General features: G+C 38.4%; 1 protein-coding gene across 2 annotated transcripts; it reads left to right on the forward strand.

Moving 5' to 3' along the window:
• The first annotated feature begins 11858 nt into the window (after positions 1-11858).
• Positions 11859-17166, forward strand: dclre1b (DNA cross-link repair 1B). 2 transcript variants are annotated; one of them, XM_055166457.1, is made up of 4 exons: positions 11859-12039; positions 12809-12974; positions 13067-13249; positions 14595-17166. In XM_055166457.1, the coding sequence occupies exons 1-4, from the start codon at positions 12025-12027 to the stop codon at positions 15863-15865; spliced, it is 1635 nt and encodes a 544-aa protein (XP_055022432.1). In that variant the 5' UTR covers positions 11859-12024; the 3' UTR covers positions 15866-17166. The 2 variants fall into 2 exon arrangements, with proteins under 2 accessions (XP_055022432.1, XP_020785781.2); XM_020930122.2 differs by having other exon boundaries at positions 11859-12390; positions 14595-17163.
• The last annotated feature ends 4472 nt before the right edge of the window (positions 17167-21638 follow it).

Here is a 21638-nt window from a genome sequence, read left to right on the forward strand (position 1 = left end):
TATTAAGAATATTGTGGCAGACCCACCCCCTGAACCCACAGTTTGAGCCTCTGCACTGCGGGAGCCTGCATTTAAAAAAAAAAAAAATGTTTGTCCCTTGTGCTGTGGACATCCTGAATGCAGCAGGAGTTGAAATGCGTGAGCCACAGACATGAATCATGTTTTATACCCTCTGTGTTTTAGGACTGCTACTGCAATTTATGTTGTTCTTGTGCTGTTTATGCAGCAGTGAGCCAAAGATGAATTTCTACGTTGACAGTTTGACACTAAATAACCTCGTGAAAAGAATAAGAAAATCTGTTGACTTTTAGCCATCATGGTGCATGGTCATTAATACAAGCTAATAATAGTTTGGCTCATGTTTTAATGAGATAGTTACATTAATGTTAGAACTTGTTAACTTTTGCTATTTGAGCTGACATCACAACTGCAGGCTATTAGAAACTTTTTTTTGAAAATATATAAACAACTACCATCTGCTCCACTGCCTAAAACATCCAAATTAATGTACCCACGCACTAATAAAATCCACTGTGCGTAAGTGTCTGCAATATAGTTCCTGTATTAGTTTTAGAAAGACAATGTCATCATTTGTTACATCACTCAGCCAACTGCCACTTTGTGAGGACATCCAAGTTAAACTGCTGTCAAACTAATTGATACCTACCTATTTCATATTTGATACTGAACCCTTCACACATACATTTAAGAGATTGCAGCAGCTAGAGTACTTGGGCAAGGTCATACTGGGTGCACTTCACAGAGCACCATTACTAAGCTGCAGAGCCTAAAGCCACACTGGGTCTTTAAACTCAGCGAGGTGGAGTGTCTCATTGATTAGATATGGAGTAAAATGACCGGTGTACTCCTGCTTTGCTTCACTAAATGAATACAGCAGGGACGGTTCATATTGATTTTCTTACAGCTGTCGATTAGTTCACAGGACATATTTCCTCTGTTGCAGGCACAGGTCCCATTAAAATGCTTGTATTGCCAGGTGGAGTTTTGCATGCAGTCTAATGGGCCAGGTAATGAGCAGGCTGCTACAGTGAGGTACCTGACTTTACCCAGAGCCTTGAAGCCAGTGCTGCTCCTCTGTGGGACTCCGAGCCTTGTTATAGCCTGTGTGTGTTTTTCCACAGCTCAAGTCCCATTAACGGCTGCACCCAGTTGTTGATATTTGTCAGACTTACTGGGCACTGGGCACTCTGTAATAGGAACTAACGAGATCAAATTGACTTTTCCTTTGCCTTCCAGCACCAAACCTGAATGACACAGAGGACGACACAAAGGGCACTGCCAGGGCTTCAAGGTTGCCCTCAGCAACCGTCCAGCAACACTCAATTAATCTTCCTTGCATGGAAACAGTGCTTCCAATGGTCATTCTCTATTTTTATATTTACATTTATATTTATTTTTTATTTTTATTAAACACCTTTGTTTAAACTGGGTAGAGCCTTTTTCCATTAGCCTCCATAGTACCCTGCATAATCTGATGTGCACATGTGTGTCCCTCCACTCTATACATAATGTACATCTGAAGCACTTTGCCGAATCACGGCCCGAAGTGTAATTTGTCATGCATATTGATACGCTGGGGCATATTGCGGAGCAGGGAGCACAGTTCCTTTGGAGTCTCTATGGTCAATAATTGATAATGTCTTTTATAATGGTTTATGTGGACAGTCGTGGCACGAAAGAGCACTACTGTAGTTCTGACTCATCTGCTGGAGACTACTGGTGGATACATAAACATCTGAAAGCCCATTTTCAATATTCACTCATTTCACAAAACAGCCCCCAAATAATGGAGCTGTTGACGTCCTTTCTGAATACAAAGAGCTTTTTCTATGGCAAAATAAAGTCATGTTCTCTCAAGTGATTCAGCTTTTGTGCTCCTTTGTCGCTGGCTTTGTTCGTACTGTGGTGTAAACATTTGTCAATTCCTTTGTTTCGGGAGAATGCCCCTGCTCTATAAAAAGAGCAGTTATAAAGTCATAGAAGTGAGTGACAGATTGTAAAAAGACATTGCTCTCCTCTCCAGTGAGGCACAGATGAGTGGGTGTTTTCACTGTTCCACTGACAGAGGCCTATGAGACAGTTGTCAGTTCAGTATCAAGTGAACTGCAGCTGTTTACTATAGGGTGAAAGAAACATAAACTTGTTTGTGTTTATTGCATGGCTAAATGGTTTTGAAGATACAAGAAGACAAAAACAGTGCTGCTATGATACTAACATTTCAAAGTCGATTTCAAAACTAAGGTAAAAGCTTGATATACTGATTCTGCTAACATAATGAAAATAATCATTATGATTTTTGACTTCCCACCTCCCTGAGGCATAGCAAGGGGGTGGAGGCAAAGGTTGTTCAAAACAAGTATAAAAGAAAATGAGATTGAAATAAACTCAACATAAGAAAATTGTTTCAATTTACTACACTATAATAGTAATAAACCTACAGGTGTATAGACCTTATTCACTACAGCCGGAAGTGCTTCGATTTAGGTCAAATGTCACTTAAGTTAATGCTTTTCTGTGGAAATGTCTTGTGTATTTTCCACCAGCTTCATAAATCTGCCTACCCATCACCAAATCTTCATTCAGCAAGGTCGACAAAGGACATATTCTGTCTATGAAGAATTTATCCACAACTATCAAGGTAAGAAAACGTAAAGGCAAATGACTAGCATTAGTGAACTATTCCTGAGCAAAACTAATGTTATGGTCATGAATAAAACATAAGTAACTTGTTTTAACTCAGACTGATTCTACAATTAAAATAAAAAATCACTTTCATGATCTAGATATTAGCATAGTGCAATTTGTGCAATCTAAATGCAAGACGTGTAATCTGTGAACATCTGTAGAATTCAAACTGCACAAATCTCTGTCCATGCTAATATCCACATCATAAAATGAATTTTTAATTTTAATTCTAGAGTTAAGTTACTTATTAACAAACTACTTATTTGTTATATTTTATTCATGACCATAATGTTAGTTTTGCTCAGGTGCTCAGGAGTAGTTCACTAATGCTAGTCCTTGTTTGCCTCTACTTTTTCGTCTTTCTTACCTTGATAGTTGTGGATAAATTCTTCATGGACAGAATATGTACTTTGTTGACCTTGTTGGATGAAGATATGGTGATGGGGCAGATTTATGAAGCTGGTGCAAAATACGTGAGACATTTCCACAGACATTTTGCATGAACTGGAATTCCCCTACAGCAGGGCACTTCCGGCCGTTGTGAAAAAGGTCTATTGTTTTAACATTTAAATCGAAGGGGGAAAAATCATGACATGTTCTATTAAATACGTAGTGTCAATTACTGTTTGGGAGATCCTGTATCATCTTCATCAATGGGGGGCGCGCAGCATTGCAGACTGTGGTAATGTTTGATAGGTTTTTTGTTTTTTTTTCTAAATTACCAAGTTGTCTTATATCAGTATACATAAGCCCTCCAGACCCAGGACATGCTGGAGGGACTATGTCTCTTGGTTGGCCCAGGAACATCTTAGGGTCTCCCTGGAGGAGCTGGAGGAAGTGTCTGGGGTGAAGGAAGTCTGGGAGTCTCTGCTTAGACTTGTGCCCCCATGATCCAGCCCCGGATAAGCGAAAAAAAATGGATGGATGGATGGTCTTATACCAGTTTTGATATAGTAAGACCTTCCTAAAATTATTCCAAAAAGGAAAATGTGTCCTGTTTATGTATTTTTTCCTGCTTGGTATGTCCAGAATGTTCCCTGTGTACTGGAGAAGTGTGTATTCTGAAACCCAGGCAATATGTTTTCAGTATCGATATTTGTTCTGATCAGCATCTTGTTAGAGTACTAGTTTTAGTATACATTAGTATCTGGTAGTGATGACAGCCTGACTCCTTAGTATCTTCGTATGTCAGTATTCATGCTGGGCCTTGATGTTATGTTTTTTCACATTTTCTGGGAGCTGATGTCTTCATTAAACCACATCAAATGGTGTTCTGGATGCCTACTTTGCTCGTGGCCAACATTTCTGACTGCATTACCCAAAATCTGACATCTGACGTTGTTTTACACATTAATCTTTCATACACAATATTTTATTCTGTCTCTGTTTCGTGAAAAACAGGGCCTTGTTTGTTGTATATTTTTCATGAACAAATCAATAGCATTAGGGGCACAGCTTGCTTTGTACTAATAATACCTGAGAGGAGGAGACATTGCTTCCTGCAGGAGGTTATATCTGTTTTAATTAACCTGCGATATGACTGATAAATAGACCAAGGCCCAGTCCCTCCTTTAGATAAAAGACAGGGATTACTCATGCTCTCAGCTCTTGTCAGTGTGGTTAGCAGCTCCACTTTTCAGACCTTTTTACTTTGTTTTTCTCTCAAAACTCCATCATAAAAGAAAAGCTTGAAAAGATTGGGGCTCTGCAGGAAGACAATTACAGACATCTCTCTCTCCCTATGCAGCACAGTCATGGCAGCAGGGGCACTGTTTTATGCTGAATAGAAACCTAACAGTCAGCTCTCCTATGTCCCCCACTCAGGTCATCCATGCTCCATTTTTACCCCACCTACACTCGTTTAATAGAACTGAATGCTATGTTGCATAGAGAGGCTGGAATGTGTTTCTAATGTGTTACCAACCAACCAAATCAACCTTTTCTGTTTTGCATTTGCATTTCATTACACTGTTTGGACTGCAGTTATTTGTTAGAGCATAGACTGTGTAAAGAAATGGTCTAAGGGAGTATGATGTCACCCATAGCTCATGATGCTCACCAATGAAGCTCATGGTGCTGGCGATTAGTGGAGCGAATTTGGAGCCAGGTCCATATTAGGAACAGGAATTTATGAACAAAATAGGAAGCTAAAAACACCAGGATGACGTAGAGTGGGTTAATACGAACATAGAGAGAGGTGACAATTTTCCAATGCAAAATCAGTTGGAAAGAGTCGATGGAGCCAGATGTGCCTCCATGAACACTTCCTATTTGGAATGCCGCAGCTAGTTCTGTCCATTTATATAGTTAATAGTTTAGAGTAGCACTTTTTGTTAAACAAAAAATTGCCATTATTTTTCTTTTTTTCCAGCAACCTGCCATAGATTTCAAATGCATATGAATTTGTTAATGTTAATCTGAAATAAATAAATAAATAAACTAACTAAAATTATTAAAGGCCCCTTACTCACTCCCAGACAAATTACACAGCTGAATTTTGTTCTCCTGGAAATTATCCGCTCAGCACAATTTGATGCTCATTAACACAAAATTAAAATTCATTGACGCACTTGAGGTATTTTCAAGGATTTCATGCACCCACGGGAGCCTGTAGTCCTCTGGCACTGCCAGGTTAGTGAAGCAGATGTAACTAAAATGCCCAGGGACTAAAGTATGTAAATGGTGCATAATAAGGCCCGTGAAGTACTCTTACCTAATACACTTCTGTTTTTGAGCACCTCAGCTATATCCTGGAGCCATAAACATCTCCTTTTATCTCATTTTGTTTTGTTTTTTTCTTCATGTAGGATTGCGATGTAAAATCATTTTTCTTGTCCAATTACAGCAGAACATTTTTTCTGTTTTACCCCAGCTTTGCCAATTTGAGAATGTTTTGACACAAACTGGATCTAACAACTTCTAATCTAACATAACCAACAGCTTGGATTTCTAACTGTGAAGTAAATAATGTGTAAACATCTTGAGACTGCTCTCCTGCCGTAGTGTGATATAGCGTTCATGTGGGTTTGTTGGGCCTCTATGAGTGTGAAACCAAAACACTGCTTAGAGAACGGAGTGGGCAGAAAATACTCCTGTGAAGACAGACAAAGCAAGATTTAACACTTGAGGCCTCCACCAGAATTTGTCACATTCATATAATGGGAAAAACATGGTTCCCATACAACCAGCAATTTTAGCTTTTTATAGAGCTATTTCTTACCACAAAAATGCTTAGGCTAAATCCAGTAAATCTTGTCGCCTTATCTCTCCTACCTCTGACTGTATCTTGCTGGCATAAAAAATTATATATTTTGATAAAAGTCCTCAAAAGAGAGATATACTTTACTGATACCAAGGGAAATTCAAGATTTGCTGCAGCAACATTGACACTGCACTTCTCAGTTGTTGTGTCTCAGTTAAAGAACTCAGTGCAGTTTAACAGGTGGACTGGTCAGGTAGGATCATTAGATCTTGTGTCACAGCAGTTTGAGGAGAAGAAAAGCCAAAAGGATCCCTCCTCTGTGTCCTGCAGTCCAGGCATCACAGCAGTGTTCAAGGGGAGCCAGATGAAAACAACAGGAAAGGTCTTGTTCTTGCTCCATTCTGGTATTTTGGTTGGTGATGAAATGGGCCATTCCCTCAAAGTATTGCCTCTAGAACAAACATGTCAAACTCAAATTTGGCCCGCAATATAATTATATTTGGCCAGCGAGATCATATCAAATATGTGTTAGAGCTGGCCCGCCGGCTACAGATAGGCTATAGAGACAGTATCTATTTAAAATTGTATTATTTTATATTACGCTGGTTCTGGATTCAATGTTTAAGCAAAACTATTATTCAACATTTATTTTAATAAGAAAAGGTATAACATTACATATTTTGAGAGAAGAGAAAACGTGCAGTTGTAATGCATGCATGTTGTTGAAACTTTTAAATAAAAATTTTGTTTGACCCATGACTTAATCCCAGTTTTTAATTTTGGCCCTCTATGAATTTGAGTTTGACACCCCTGCTCTAGAAAGTCTTGTAATATTTCCTCTGGAAGGCCTTCTGCCATATTTACTGCCACATATGGTGTAAAAAGCCTGTATCATCTCAAATGTCCATAACTAGCTCCTTAGTTACAGGAAAATTAGGATACAGGAGTAGGCTACAGAAAAAAAACAGTTAATTTCACACAATCATAGTTCCTTGTGTCTATTCCCTCAAATTACTTCACAGTATAACAGGAAGCTGAAACCCATGAATACTTAGAACGTATTTCAAGTAATTCAGGAGTAACACTTTGTCCACAAATCAAAACAATACCCTATAGTATTATGGCCTTATCTTACAGTAATACTAAACATCTTCATTAAGCCACTGACCAAAACAGATATGAAAAACACTTGGCCCAATACTAGTCTTTCCTGAAAATGATGCCAGAATGGATCAGATTTAACTTCCTCTTCCTCACACTCTGACAACCACAGTCATCAGAAATTGCCCTTTGGCACAAGTACCCAATATGATCAGATGCCCAAACAGCTGTGTCTTCTGCCGCCAACCTCTTCAGCCAGCTCCTGCCCTCGGGACGTGGTGTAGCCGTACAGTAAACCAAAAGGACAGGAGCCGAAGCAACACAGAACCCCTCCAGAGACCACCACCTCTGTACAAATGTGTTGAGTCAGAGCGCTGCAGGCTAGGCACAACTGGCCCTATGCATTACTACTGCCAGATCAATAAACAGTGAAGTTGAAATATGGGGGGGTAAGGACGCCAAGACAATTCAGATTATAAAGAAATACTGCAATGTTTTGTGGATCTGTTATGTTTAATGCTTTTTCTGTCACTAGAGAAGAGAGATAAGTCAAAAAATTGATAACATTGTTTGTTTTTATGTACTAGAATATCAAGTGTACTGTAATTATACTATTATAAATGACAGCAAAAAGAGACATCAAACAAAGGTACAAAGTGATATATCTGTACATTTGTGGTTAATTTTATGAACCTCAAACAAGACATTTTAGTCTATTCCTGATGCATTGGAAAATGTTGGGGAAACAAATCTGATATCCATTTTGTTAATATATTGGCCACTAATGTCTTTCACAATGTATTAAGAAGTTCACAGGAGAACTGGGTCACATACAACATACAGAATTGTCAGTATAAAGTCCCACATGAAATAATAACACAGGTTCATTTGTGCGTTACAGAGCAGATTTATGCTTCATCTTGCCGCAGGCAGAAAATTCTCTTTGCTTCATTCTCCCAGCCCTCACACTTATACGCATAATCACTTCGGATAAAAGAAGTAGGCAACACTGCACAAGATCCTCAGCTTTATGGATTTAGACTTTGCCAACTCATGTACATTATAAGTTATTCTATTTGTGTACTGCTAATTATGTACATCAGAGAGAGGATTTAAATTTTAAAGGAGCTATATTACTCTATTTTCCAATCTATGTTATAATTTTGTTTCCTCATCACAAACAGACCTGGATTTGTGTTTGTTTCATTCACACAATGTTTAACTCACAAACCCTGAATATTTAGGCTGAGTAATGCTCTGTTCCACCTTGTGATACAGGAAGTGCTTCACTGTGTTTTTAAACTCCATGCGCCTTCACTAGAATCATTTGGATAATTTCAGCTAATCTCTACTGAACTAAAGGAAAAAGGTAGCAGTTAACTTTGAAAACTACCACTTCATGACAAGGTGGAACCATTTTGAGCTTTGGAGATGTAGACTAATAATAAAATAATAATAAAAGGTTAGTGAAACATGTGTTTAAGAAACAAAACACAACTCCAAGTATGTTTTTGATGTGATAACAACATTATAACATGGCTTAAAGAGTCAATTTTGCATAATACAGGATCTTTAATGGCAATACATCAACACTCACAAAGGGACAACAAAAGATTGCAAAAGTGATAAAAACAATATATGCTGCTAAGATTTTACTTCATTATATTTGACAGTAATGGAACTAAAATTGTATCTGTCCATTATATAACTTGGTGTTTTATTGTTCTCATGGAGAGGTAATTGGTTTACCTTTATTGTTCCACAGCATGAGATTTACTTGTCTATTTCCATGGAGACATGCAAATTTTTGTAACAGTAAAATGCCTTAAATTGAATAAAGGTACGCAAGATGTTTATTGCTACTGTATAAAACAGCAACAACCATGGAGATAAGCAGGTGGCACACCCAACCAGAAATGTTACTTGTTGCACTCATAGTATTTTCCATTTATGTTTTGCCATATGAATAAACTTTTTTGCAACACATAGTCAAAACTTCAAAACTCCAATAGCAAATCTGTTACTCTGTTAGCATGACACATCACAGAGCTGCCGTGATTCAAATTCATTTGTTGCTATGTATAGAAGAGGGTTATGTCAGCTTGTGAGGGTCAGTAAAAGTTTAAAAAGCAGAATGTTGTGAAGGCGTGCCAGAGACGAGCAGTGGCAGGCCTCAGACTGAGCTGCCATCTGTCCTTATCACACACATAAACCCATCCACTGATACTGCTGCTGCTGCTACTGCTGGAGTTGGAGCTGACAGTGTATTGTTTTCATGCTACAGTAACAGGCTGACAGGAAACTAGTCATTCTTTAACCTCGGCCCTCCTGAAGAGAGCACTGTAAACAGCTGGGGTTTTAATTTTGTCGGCTGCTGTATAATTCGTTCATTGTTTGCATTTACTGTTTTGCTTCAAAAGGATGAGTTATATTATGAGTCAGCAGTTGTGTTTTATCAGGGTGTTAACAGTAGCTATTTAAAGGACTGTTGTAAGCTTTTATGGTTTTATCCTATATGCAAATCCTGTTTAATTTGCCCTCTCTTCAAATATCACAGCCTCACTTCTAGTAGTGTTGAACTTTTCACTCTGTCCACAAGTGGAATCGTGACATTTAGTGGCTGATAAGCATGTCTATGATCAGTGTTGGGAAGAATACTCTGAAAATTAATTTATAGAAAGAATACTGAATATCTGCAATAAAATGGATTTTGTAATTTATTCTTACTGTGGGCTAGGCCTGCATCTCCACAAAGCTTATCTGACTCTTGATCTAGAGGAGGGCCTTCTCCATGCTTGTTTTCATGCAATGTTGTTCCTTTGGGTATAATCTTCCACAATATGGTACAAAACATTTCTATCTCCGTGGAGAATGTTGTTTTCATTTTATTTAGAATGTTAAAAATCATTACTTTAAAATAATTTAGCATTAAATTGCATTATATTATATTACAAGCGTGGCATAGGATTAAAACAGCTTTATTTATTTGTTTCACCATTTTGTTATGCATTTATTAATCATGGATTACCATGGGATTAAGAGTAGCTCCACCAGAATATAGTTACTCAAAATTACTATTGCTGCTTATCTGAATACATATTTTCATCACTCAATTATATGTAAGAATCATTTCAGCTAATCCTCACTGAATGTGAAAGATTATAGGCTATATCTTTGTGGAGCTGTGGTTCTCCAGTAGGGTGCCCAACCATTAAAGTAAAAAGATTAGGTCATGTCTGAGCTCTTATTTTAACAGTAAGAATACATGTCTGCTACAAGGGAAAAACACTCAAAATATAGTAAGTGTGGATTTTGGGTTGATATTAAGTTTTATGCGGCATTTCAGTTTCTCATAGTGACTTCTGAACAGTGAATCTGCACCTTTTTGAGCACCTTTCAGATCATGAATAGATTGCATTAATATTCTCCCACCCACAGGAGCCTTGACTGATGGTAGCTAATGTGTTCTCATAATTTTACTGTTTCTAAGCAATAAATCAATAGGTATGTATAATTCAAAGCACAGTCAAATCTTTTTACTATCTGGGGTGAGATTTTAATTATAGATATTACATTTTTGTGCCCTCATATTGTGCAAAAATCGACCAGGGGTCAGGGGACCAGCTGAGTCATTGCATAGGCCTATATTATCAGTAGTATAATTTTACTGAGTTTCTAAGCATGACCAGTTAATAATCTCTATCTGATCCCATTCATGAGATTTTTATGAGTTGGGAGTGTGCATGTGTGAGGTTGATTCTGGGTTCATAATTAAAAGAGTGTGTCTGATTAATCTGCTCTTATTGTAGACGGTGCAGCAGAGGTGCATGCTGGGTGATCAGGCAGTGATGTGCAGAGATGACAGGTGTAATCCGGAAAGTGTGCAGCAGGAAAAGGGTTAGAGGAGGGGTGGAGGGATGTTCTGTGTGACAGCATCACCAAGGCAACGCTCCCATTTAGTGGTAGCGCCCCGCCTCCACAGACATAATACTGACTAACATTTTGATTATGAGTAATTTGAGGGAAAGGAATAGCATACTTTAATGCCAAGAATAAGGTCAGTTTGATTTCAAGTGAGTTACAATGATATTATTTAAGACACACTGCAGTGTAGTTTAACAATCTAAAAAAACATCTCCATAATAATTTCTTAGTGTATTTGTCTTACAGGCCTTCATTATGAAATATGTGTGGAACAGTTGCTAGACTAGTGCAACATTCACGGGCTAAATGCTGTTTTAAGTGCTCTACTTGGTTTATATCCTGTGAAGCGCAGTGCCTGTAATAAAATGACAAATGTTCTTTGAACTAATGGAAATGGGGGAAAAAATATGCCTGTTCCTCTACTGCCCTCTTCTGTCATATGGCCAAAAGAACATCAAGGAATATAATGATTTGTGAATGAGAGAAAATTATGTGTATTTAGCTTGCAACACAAATAAAACTTCAAATAAGTAAATGTTTTGGTTTTTTCCCCTCATGTGATTATTTGTATTATTATTGTCAGTTTAGAGCAAATGAAAGAATATATGCCTCAAAAAAAAAAATAAATAAATAAATAAATACATTCATGAAGGGAAACACAGTAAAACAAAAACAGACAAAAATTACAGACTAAAATAAATAGGCCTCTATCAACCAACATTATACAACATGAAAACAAAGAGAGTTAGAAGTCTAAATAGATGAGACCATGATATAAATCTTAAATCTTAAATTAGCAGCCAGATTTGAGCAGTTTTACAGCACTTTCCTTTTGTTCGTTCAACTGTTTGCAGCTGTTTGCGTCTGGCGCCAGAGAGCACTCACCAGTAGATGTCAGTAACGATTCAGCAAACGCCATCTAGACCCGAGAAGCAGCCAGGGGAGAGGCCTGGGACAAATTTAAAAGAGAAGTCATTTCGCGCTAATTACGCACGCAATTATAAGGATTAAACTGTGCAAAAGTCCAAACGCTTCGTGGACCGAGGCAGAGTTAAAATGACGATGTCCCGTAACGTAAGGACCGAATTATTATGGAGAATTGTAATGTAAGCTAGCCTCTGCTCGGGGCGTTTTGCTACACACATCAAGCTTTGTATATTATGGTTCATACCAGAACAGTATTGCGCCATTCGGTGTGGGTCTGCTGTGGCGCAGTCTGCTCATGCACATGATCTGTATGGCTAAGCTGATGCGCAGTGAACAAAATGAACGGAAAAGTGATTCCGCATACTCCGCTGGCCGTGGACTTTTGGCAGATCCGAAAATGTCCCGAGACCCGCTTGTTCTTTTTGTCCCACATGCACAGCGACCACACCGTTGGCCTGTCCTCCACCTGGAGCAACCGACCCATCTACTGCTCCCCCGTCACCGCCACACTGCTGCAGCTCAAGCTCAAGGTACACGCGAGAAACTCATCACTGCTGTATTTGGCAGGGACATAAGGCTGGGTGGTATCACAGTAAACACTGAGTCGTTGTCTGATGTCTGTGACTTTGTTATCACTGTGACATGCCATATCATGGTTCAGTGGTTTTATTTAAAGCAACATCCTTTCTCCATTATATAGTCTTCATCCTGCTGTGGAGAGAGTGACAGGTGGATCAGCATCATAGTCATGTGTCAACTCTTAGATGAAGCAGTTTTTTAGTTACCTCTAAGAGCAAAATACCTTACTTAGCCTTCAAGAAAATCATACAATGATTTGGTGTATTGTCCATGTTTGGCATGTTTGTCATTTATTCATAGTTATAGTATGAGCATGAATTGCTTTATACTGTTTCTTACTAGTTCCTGACTAGTTCCTGTGCCTTTTAGGTGAAGGAGCATTGGATCCACGCTCTGGAGCTGGGGGAGCCGTACCTGCTGCCGCTGGATGACATTGGGAAAGAGACTATGACTGTGACACTCATTGATGCAAACCACTGTCCAGGAGCTGTCATGTTTCTGTTTGAAGGATACTTTGGCTCCATACTGTACACTGGTCAGTATCTGTGGAGACCTGACTTCATTGTATGCATATATATGGTATAAACTTAATACAGCTGAGTAGTAACCACACAGTGTTCATTGCAGGTGATTTTCGTTACACTCCTTCGATGCTGCGAGAGCCTGGTTTGAGAACAAACACTACTATTGACGTCATGTACCTGGACAACACAAACTGTGACCCCAATCGCACCCTCCCCTCCAGGAAGACAGCCACTCAGCAAATCAAAGAGATCATCCGCAGCCACCCAAACCACAATGCTGTTATTGGTAATTTTATACATATTATAATACACATTCTATCTGACATAAAATCTCCTCTGATTGTGAATGAATGTGATAATGAACAGCCATTTCCAAGCTGTAACTATCCATGGGCCATTATTCTCTGGCATATAAATTATTTTACTTTGTTATTTGATTTGTGAAAGACGGTGCGTGAATAATTGAACTGTATAAATTGAAAGCTTAATATCAGTAATTCCTAATAGTAGTATATGCAGGATATGTGTTAAAAACATTACCCACCTCTGTAATTTTCAAATAAAAAAAAATCACTTTATTTGTTATAATTCACAATTATCATATTTTCAAAGGGAATCACTTTTGTTTGTCAGATCTAATGAAAAAAAAAAAAAAAAGTCCACATAAAATGCCACTGGCTTGAGGGACAATTGAATATAACTGTTGAAAGAAAGTAGATCCGCACAGTACTTTTTTGGAGCATGTAGTGGACCAAACAGAAAGGCAAAGACAAGGTATAAAAATAAGTTTAAATTTAATAAAGCCAAAAAAGATATAATTTAACAAAGGCTCAAATTAGGCAAATTATTAACAAAAAAGATGGGCCCAACTGGGGTAACTCAAAATCAAACTGAACAGAAAAAAACTAACCCAACCAGACAAAGGAACAGGTGTGCTTAAATACCTAAGGACCAACTAAAGCTAAACACAAGAGGGAGGAATTACACTAATTACCTAACTAAACCAATAACTTAATCAAAGTAACAAAAAAAGCAAATAATTATAATCCAGAAAATACTAAGTGAGAATAACGTGACCTTAACACAAACTAAACAAATTAACTTAGTAAAACAAACTAAATAGTGCTCCCCCCCTTTGCTGAGTCCTGATGGTCTCTTCCAGGGTCCTCCGTCCGGTGCTCAAAAAAACAAAAAGAACAAGTGTAAGTAAATTAGACTTATTAACTAAAATGTGTGCACTCAAATTTGAACATAAGTCTAAATAAAGGAATTAAATTATGTGTAGTATAATTAACTTAATGTAAATAATAATGAAAATTAAATAATACTGACACTATGGAGTGGTGGCAGAGGTATCCATCACAGAGCACCACATGTGACACATGTCACACATGGGTTTTAGACCAGACATGCAGGTGTAAGAGCTTTTTGTATGTGCGTGTCTCTGCCTACATTGCACTGGACAATTTAATATAACCAACCAGTTAGAGGAGGGGATTATGTTTACAACTATTGCTTTTAATTATGCTAATACTGCAGAGTTTCTGACCTTTCTGCAACACAATTTTTCCCTTAGGCATAAATAAACAAGTAGTGTCTCTTTTAATAGTTTGTTATAATCTTCTTTCCAGGCCTGTATACTCTGGGTAAGGAGTCTCTTCTGGTGGAGCTGGCCCTGGAGTTTAAGAGTTGGGTGGAGGTGAGTGTGGACCGTATGGAAACCCTGAGAGCTTTGAATCTGCCTGATGTATTCACTACCGAGAGAGGGGCGGGGCGTTTCCGAGTGGTGGACCAATCACAGATCTCCTACACCTCTATGCTGCAGTACAACAATGAACAACCTACTCTGGCCATTTTACCCACCAGCCGCCCTCTAGTATCCTTCCACCCAAATGTATATATAGTACCGTACTCTGACCATTCCTCCTACCAAGAGTTGGAGGACTTTGTGTCTGCTATTAAACCGAAGTCTATAGTGCCAATCCTGGGTCGCTGTGTCCCCGGTGGTCTGTCTGCCTTACTACCACACCAAAAGCGCCATGAGTTCTTAGTCCCAGAGTCCGTTCGATTGTACATGTCAAGGCACAATGACAACCAGCTGAGCACATCTGGATATAACAATTTTCACCGCAAGCCCCTCTTTCTGTCACCAAAAGGGGTGATCTTTGAGTCACCAGAAAAGGAGCCCATATTGATAGGTAATGGAGAGTGGCAATCAGAAAGTGCCCAGCTCTCTGAGGAAGAAGACATGGACACAGACATTACTGATAAAAACTATGATTCTCTTGTAATTGACGTGTCCAAGCAATCCTGTTATAACAAAAACAAAAGACGAGATGTGAATTTGTGGAGCCTAAATATAGTTCAAACTGTATCAGAGGAGGTGACAATGGCCGAATCTATGCCGTTCAGTCAGTTGAGCCAGGAAAACTTTGGTCCAATGAAGCTTCTGACCAACCCCAAGGTCAGCCTACAGCTTAGCAGCAAAACCAGAAGACCATGTGAAACCAACGAAAACATAATCAATGAGGAAATGGACAGGGATCAGCAGTATGGCGATGGGATTAATAACAGCAGCCAACGCCTAGACAGAGAGCACACGAGTCAGCAAAATGACAATGACATCATGTCTGGGGACACAAGTCCGAGTCAGCACATTGGATCTGGCTTTGAACCTGTCAACTGTGAAAAATCAATGCAAAAATGCTATGATAATGCCTTTAGTATTCCAAGTAATCAAGAAGTATTTAAACAACGATATTTGGAGAAACTGGAAGATGCTCTCCTAAAAAATCTCCCATTCTCAGAAGAGGATCTGACCTGTCAGTCTCTCTTTGATCAGCATCTTCCCCAGATCATTACACACAGTCACACAGTGAATTCTACCTGTGCTTCCACTTAGGTGTCATCTTCATGTTACAATACCAGTAGATATTGCCATGGGTTATTCCTATCTTTTGGACTGTCTGTGGTCTTTTCAATGTTGATTCTGCCTTTTATTCCCTTGATAAGTGCTATTAGGTTATTAAGAAGGCTGAACTTGGCCTTTTCCTGTATTTTGTCCTAAAATTTGTTAAAATTTGTCTTTCAAAGGTGTCTGTGTTTACTAAATCACTTTTTACATAAAAATGTAGTTGAAAATATAAATCAGAAAAATGTCTACAGTTGTCTGCATTTTAAAACAAGTGAACAAAATTGGTCTACTTGCTGTGAAGACATGCAGTTGACATGTCTACCAGAAACATTACAAGGTGCTGCTTGAAATGCAAGTTATGTGCCTGTTCCATACATGGATAGTATAACAGGTTTTAAATCTAATCTGTTTTGTTGCAGTCTAACCAGCCAGTTACTACATTGGATGCCATTGTTTGTAAAATACATTCTTAATATTTTTGGATAAAAAATAATATAATATAATGTGTCCTATCTAAAAATGACCTTTTTTCTATTTGTGAAGTATTGTTGCTGCTGATAAATGTTTGAGAATAAAGTATTGTTATGCATTATTTGGGTATTTAATATTAAACTATAGCATACATCATGATTTTACATTGTTAACTATATTATTTATATTAATAGTATTTATCTAAAAGGCTTCAAAATTCAACATAAGCTGATGACAGGTTATAACATGTCTAAAAGCTAATAAAACATTTACATAAAATGTCCCATTTTAAAGAATTTAACATTATTTCATTTTTTTATACATGAATCTAGATAATAACATTACAGTATATATTTATTGTTGTTAAATCAAATGAATCAATAACCACCACCAAATGAAATGATTTGCTGTAATGCATAGGTTTAACCTTAAGGTGGCAGCAGTTTGTTTTGAATTTCACAGATCTTGGGAGCCATATAGATTTTAAAGAAATGCATATATTTTGTTATTTCAAGCTGACTTGTAATGGTAGTGACTCTTATAACCTTAATGTATAATTAACAGAGTATTGACATAGTATTTGAGTAGCAGAAAGGTTTTTGTGTAGTGCCTGAGTTTGTACCTGAAATAAAACCTCATCTTCTTTCTGTAATATTTGTGTGGAGGTTGCACTCAAGTCTGACCGCTGCCCTACATGACCACGTAGCAGCTCAACCTGTCACTCACTTTGACTGAGAGGAAGTTTTCCAGTTGCCCCGGGCAGCCTGCAACACCAGTTTAATTCACAACACAAATAAAGGAAACGCTTTCTAGTGCAAACCCGGTTTTATTTTTAAAAGGTCTTGGCTGTCAGCAAACTGTTATGAAGACATTGCAATAATGTTTACAATGGAAAAGGCAGAAGGTTAAACTAAAGTTACAAAAGGCTACCCTAGAATCAGTCTGCAGCTTATTTCTTTTGAGCTCCATCTTGGTACTTGCACAATACATTTTTTCCTTTTTTCTACTTGGGTCATCTCATCTGCAGAAAATTGTCAGTTTCTTGCTATGCAGTGATTTGTGTTAGTGTTGTGATGATAGTAAAAGTTTAAACTTGAACTGGATATTAAGGAAAAGGAATGCAAAGCATTTTGGTACCACATAGCACAATAATAATTTTCTTAAACAGTTCAGGAAAGGTCCTTTTCTTACCTATATACTGTATGTGTTTTATGTTTTCAGTATCGCAACTTGTTCTAATGAGTATCTAGATTTGACACTAGTATATTCATATGGTTTCCACATAGAATGTTATTCTATGTCATGTTAATTTTATTTTATCCATGCATGGGCCTGACCTATGTCCCCTTGCTTGGACTAATAAATCAAATGTTATGTTCAATGCTGCGGTGAGAGCATTTACTTGGCCCTGATCCACTTGGCTGCTCTTTAAAATTGTCCGAACATAAAGTCCAGCAGGCCTCTTGCTGAGACATCATAGCGTCAGCATCAGTGGGACATCAGATTGACACGAGATTCTCACCACTCTCTCCGCGGGTGGGAGGAGAAGGGAGAGCTGGCATTAGCAGTCAAACCCAGGCCCATGAGAGAGGAGCAGCATACAGATGACAGAGGAACACCGCAGGGGTCGGACATGGGACCGCTGCTCTAACGTGGCTGTCCAGTTGGAGTGGGGTGTGACCTAGAATATGTCAAAAACATGGAGATCAGATGCAAATGGGGCAGTGATGGTGAAGTGAAAACTTATCGAGGAAAAAAAAAAAATGGTTGTAATGACCTTGTTTCTTGTAAGTAAGGATGTCATAATATCTAATTTTACTGTTTAGATTATTGTGACGTGAGCTGAAGAAGCTTGATATAGTGACACATCAAACAGCTAAAAAAAACACTTGACATTCAGGTTTGCTTTTTGGTGTCTTGTTTCATTTATTTATTACCCTTAACAATTATAATTTTTTTGGTTCTTATGATTATATTGTGATCTCAGTTATCACAATTATGGATAATTTGCCATCCCTACATCAGACTTGTCTTGCAACACTTTTACTTTGAATAGTATACAGTATTTGATTGATAATTGATGAAGTAATAGTATTTTCACTATAGCACTCGATTCAATATTTATTGATTCATTTTCTTCCACTATTATTTGGGTACTTGGCATTTATATAGTCAGCTGTTTACCTACATGACTTGCTTTGAGAGCTCTAACCACTGCAGAACTAATACTAGAGAATCTTTCTGAATTACATTAATCATACAAATCTGAACCATATTCAACAACATACTATATAATAAATATGACTACATTATTTATGGACTGATTCTCTTCTTTACACATCTCTTTCATCTAGACTCAAAAGTGGTTCAGATATTTCTGGGTCAAAACCGCAGCTCAAGTGAGACCCTCTATAAATTACCCTGTGAAAAATGAGTTTTAAAAAATCAATACTTTAGGAGTGAGTGTGGAAATAACGGCTTCACATTAATCTCCTAATCTCTCCTGGCAGCTGGGAAAATAGACTCCTGTATTCTTCAGATATGATGAAATGCAATCAGGACAAGACTATGCCTAGGAATGAATTTGCATTAAGAATCCTGCATATTTTTACCCAAGCCTACATTCCACCCCACAGCCCCCAAAGCTATTTTAAGTCCGAGGCACTTAACAGAAAAACACAGCCGCGCGTTTGTGAGTGAAAAATGATTGGGGCGAATGTGATGCCTTCAGAAGTGAGTCCAGGAAATGAGCGGAAATGTAGTGTGTCTGGTGGCCCGGGAGCGGCGCAGCAGGGCACAGGCTACAGTAATGGATTCCTGATACACACCATTACTCCAGTGGGAATAATAAGGATGTCACCTGCAAGACCCACCCCCCACAGGTGCAAAATGGAGATGAGGAAGTGATTGCTACATGCTTACAGGCCAACAGAGCTTTTTATTTTGAGCACAAGAGTAGAACATTTGGATACATATTTTGATTGTGTGGTGAAAGAACAAAAAGTGTTGGCAGTTAAAATCCTTCTCCACTGAGTAGTAATGCATGTGAATATTAGCAATGTACTGAAGCGCAAGGAACTAGTTGGAGAATGCTTCATTCTTTGACAGTTTGAAAATCAGATACCCTAGCTTTAACTATGTTCACCAACCTTGCCTGTGTGGATGTGCTGATGTGACTGTGCATTTTTCTAGTAGTGAAATAGTGGCAGAATGGCTGCCACCTTAAATTCAGTGTGGCGACAAAATGTCATGCACTAACTTAATCAATGAATGAAAGACTTATGTTTAAAAGTTAGCTAACTAACTGTCAGCGTTCATAATTAATTCCGTAAACTAATCAAAATCGTTTTGTACTTCCTTCTACACCTCCTTTCCACACTCTTCACAACACTGAATAATTCTATACTTGTGTCACGTCAATATCTATCCTCACTAATCTGACTTTCAAAAGCAGACTGAAAACCATCTGACATTGGGTGTTTATGTGTTTGCCTCTCCTTGTACAGCAGGGCGTCCGGATGGATCCTAGGGCGTAATTTATAGCTCGGTTACAGCAAATACATTCTTCAGCTGTGTCTGGGGACTCCACCAAACTGCCTTCAACTGCCACAAATAACACAGTGAGAACATGACAAGCAGCTCCCAAAGTTCTGCTGCTGGCGTCGGGGCGCTACATCACACAGCCCTGGATTTGTCAGCAGATTGATGTGTTGGACTGATGTGTTTTCAGAGTTATTGTTAGTAAAGTGTGTCAGTACAAACTCTGCTACAGAGAAGTGCTATAATCAAGTGTATTTTGTAGACTAACTAAACAGTAATCTTTTAATCTCCAGTATAGAGACTATACTGTGGGTGAATTCCTATAGCCAGTCAAATATATAATATAATACTTTCATTAGCATAAAAGGCATGAAACAATAGAAGAATCAGTAATGCTTGATTGGTCAGCAGTCATTACCATACACTTTATATATGACACAATGTAACAACATTTAACCCAGCCCCTCTCCGAACCTTCCTATAAATACATATTGTTACATAACTGGCTTAGTAAATTAAGCATATCCATTATTTCTTATCATGCAAGTATTATTTGTAACATTTGTAACATCATGTTTTTTAACAAATAGACGTGACCACAGCCAATAGAGGTAGATGACCTTAATCTAAATTTGCATATTTATGCAAATGATGCCATGATGTTCCCACCAGTGTAACAGATGAAGACGAGTGCTAAAGAATAATGCAAACATTATGTTTATATCATATAAAAAGTGAATGTTGAGATAACACTGAGATTGGTGCACTTGATTTCATATAACTATACTTGGCATAATGTATTCTCAAACGCTTAGATTTGCCATCTATAAATTTATAAATAACTAATTTGCGTTAGGCCTTTATAATGATGAGAACTAGCGTTCTGGAGAAGCAACATTAGTCACAGTGTAGCAGCTGTAGTATTTCAGCACCATGGACAGCGCTCCATATGTTTACATCATGTTTTTTTCTCTGTGACAGCCCATCTTTTTCCCTTATTTATTTTTTCAGTCAGTATAGAGAACTGTGCATAGGACTACTTCTCCAGAATGTCGCCTCCTAGACACTCATCCTCAATGCAGAAGCAATCCTGGCCCCAGTCAACCGTCACCTCCCACTGCTGAAGGAGCCAGGTTCAACCAAATACATCACCTCGACAGAGCATTTGAATTTCAGCTCAAACTGATGAGAAACAAACTGTACTTTTTACCACTGGCCGCTTAGGAAACCTGCCTCTTTCTTCAGACATTTCTACTTTAATGTGGGAAAGTGCTGAGTCTGTCGGTTTGTAGAGCTTCAAAGACAATGCCTGCTGCCCAGAATACAGCAGAAGAGCAGAGGGTGATATTAGGCCAAGACAGCCCCATCACTTGTGTCAGTAGACAATAAGACAGGCCCAGAGTCGGGAGAATGGTTCTTCCTAAAGTGCTGGAGAGACAGAGCTGCACTATGTCACACCCACACAATAAGCCCTTATCATGGAGCTCACAGTCCCCAGCTCGGCAGCCTCCAGCCTCTGCCAGTGGTGCAGTGAGCGGAGGAAATAAGATGTTTATGTATTGATGGGCAAAATGGTGGGCCGAAACAGCTTGCATTCACCAAGTTGCATTTATCAAACTAAGCTTCAGGATTTGTAACAATACATATACTTTCTATTTAGTACTTTGCGCAAGCCAGGTTTTATCACTGTGAGTGGATTTACTCCAGCTGCTCAGACATCCATCTAAAGTAAACACATGGGTACACTAGA

Source organism: Boleophthalmus pectinirostris, unplaced genomic scaffold (assembly GCF_026225935.1).
Source record: "Boleophthalmus pectinirostris isolate CB_2022bp ecotype Guang Dong unplaced genomic scaffold, ASM2622593v1 HiC_scaffold_8, whole genome shotgun sequence".
NCBI lineage: Eukaryota > Metazoa > Chordata > Actinopteri > Gobiiformes > Gobiidae > Boleophthalmus > Boleophthalmus pectinirostris.

Excerpts from the sequence above, each read along its gene's own strand:
- dclre1b (XM_020930122.2), top strand. The coding sequence starts at position 12,199 with ATGAACGGAAAAGTGATTCCGCATACTCCGCTGGCCGTGGACTTTTGG. Across the intron at positions 12,391-12,808 it reads TGCTGCAGCTCAAGCTCAAG|GTGAAGGAGCATTGGATCCA; the intron begins GTACACGCGAGA and ends TGTGCCTTTTAG. Across the intron at positions 12,975-13,066 it reads TGGCTCCATACTGTACACTG|GTGATTTTCGTTACACTCCT; the intron begins GTCAGTATCTGT and ends TGTTCATTGCAG.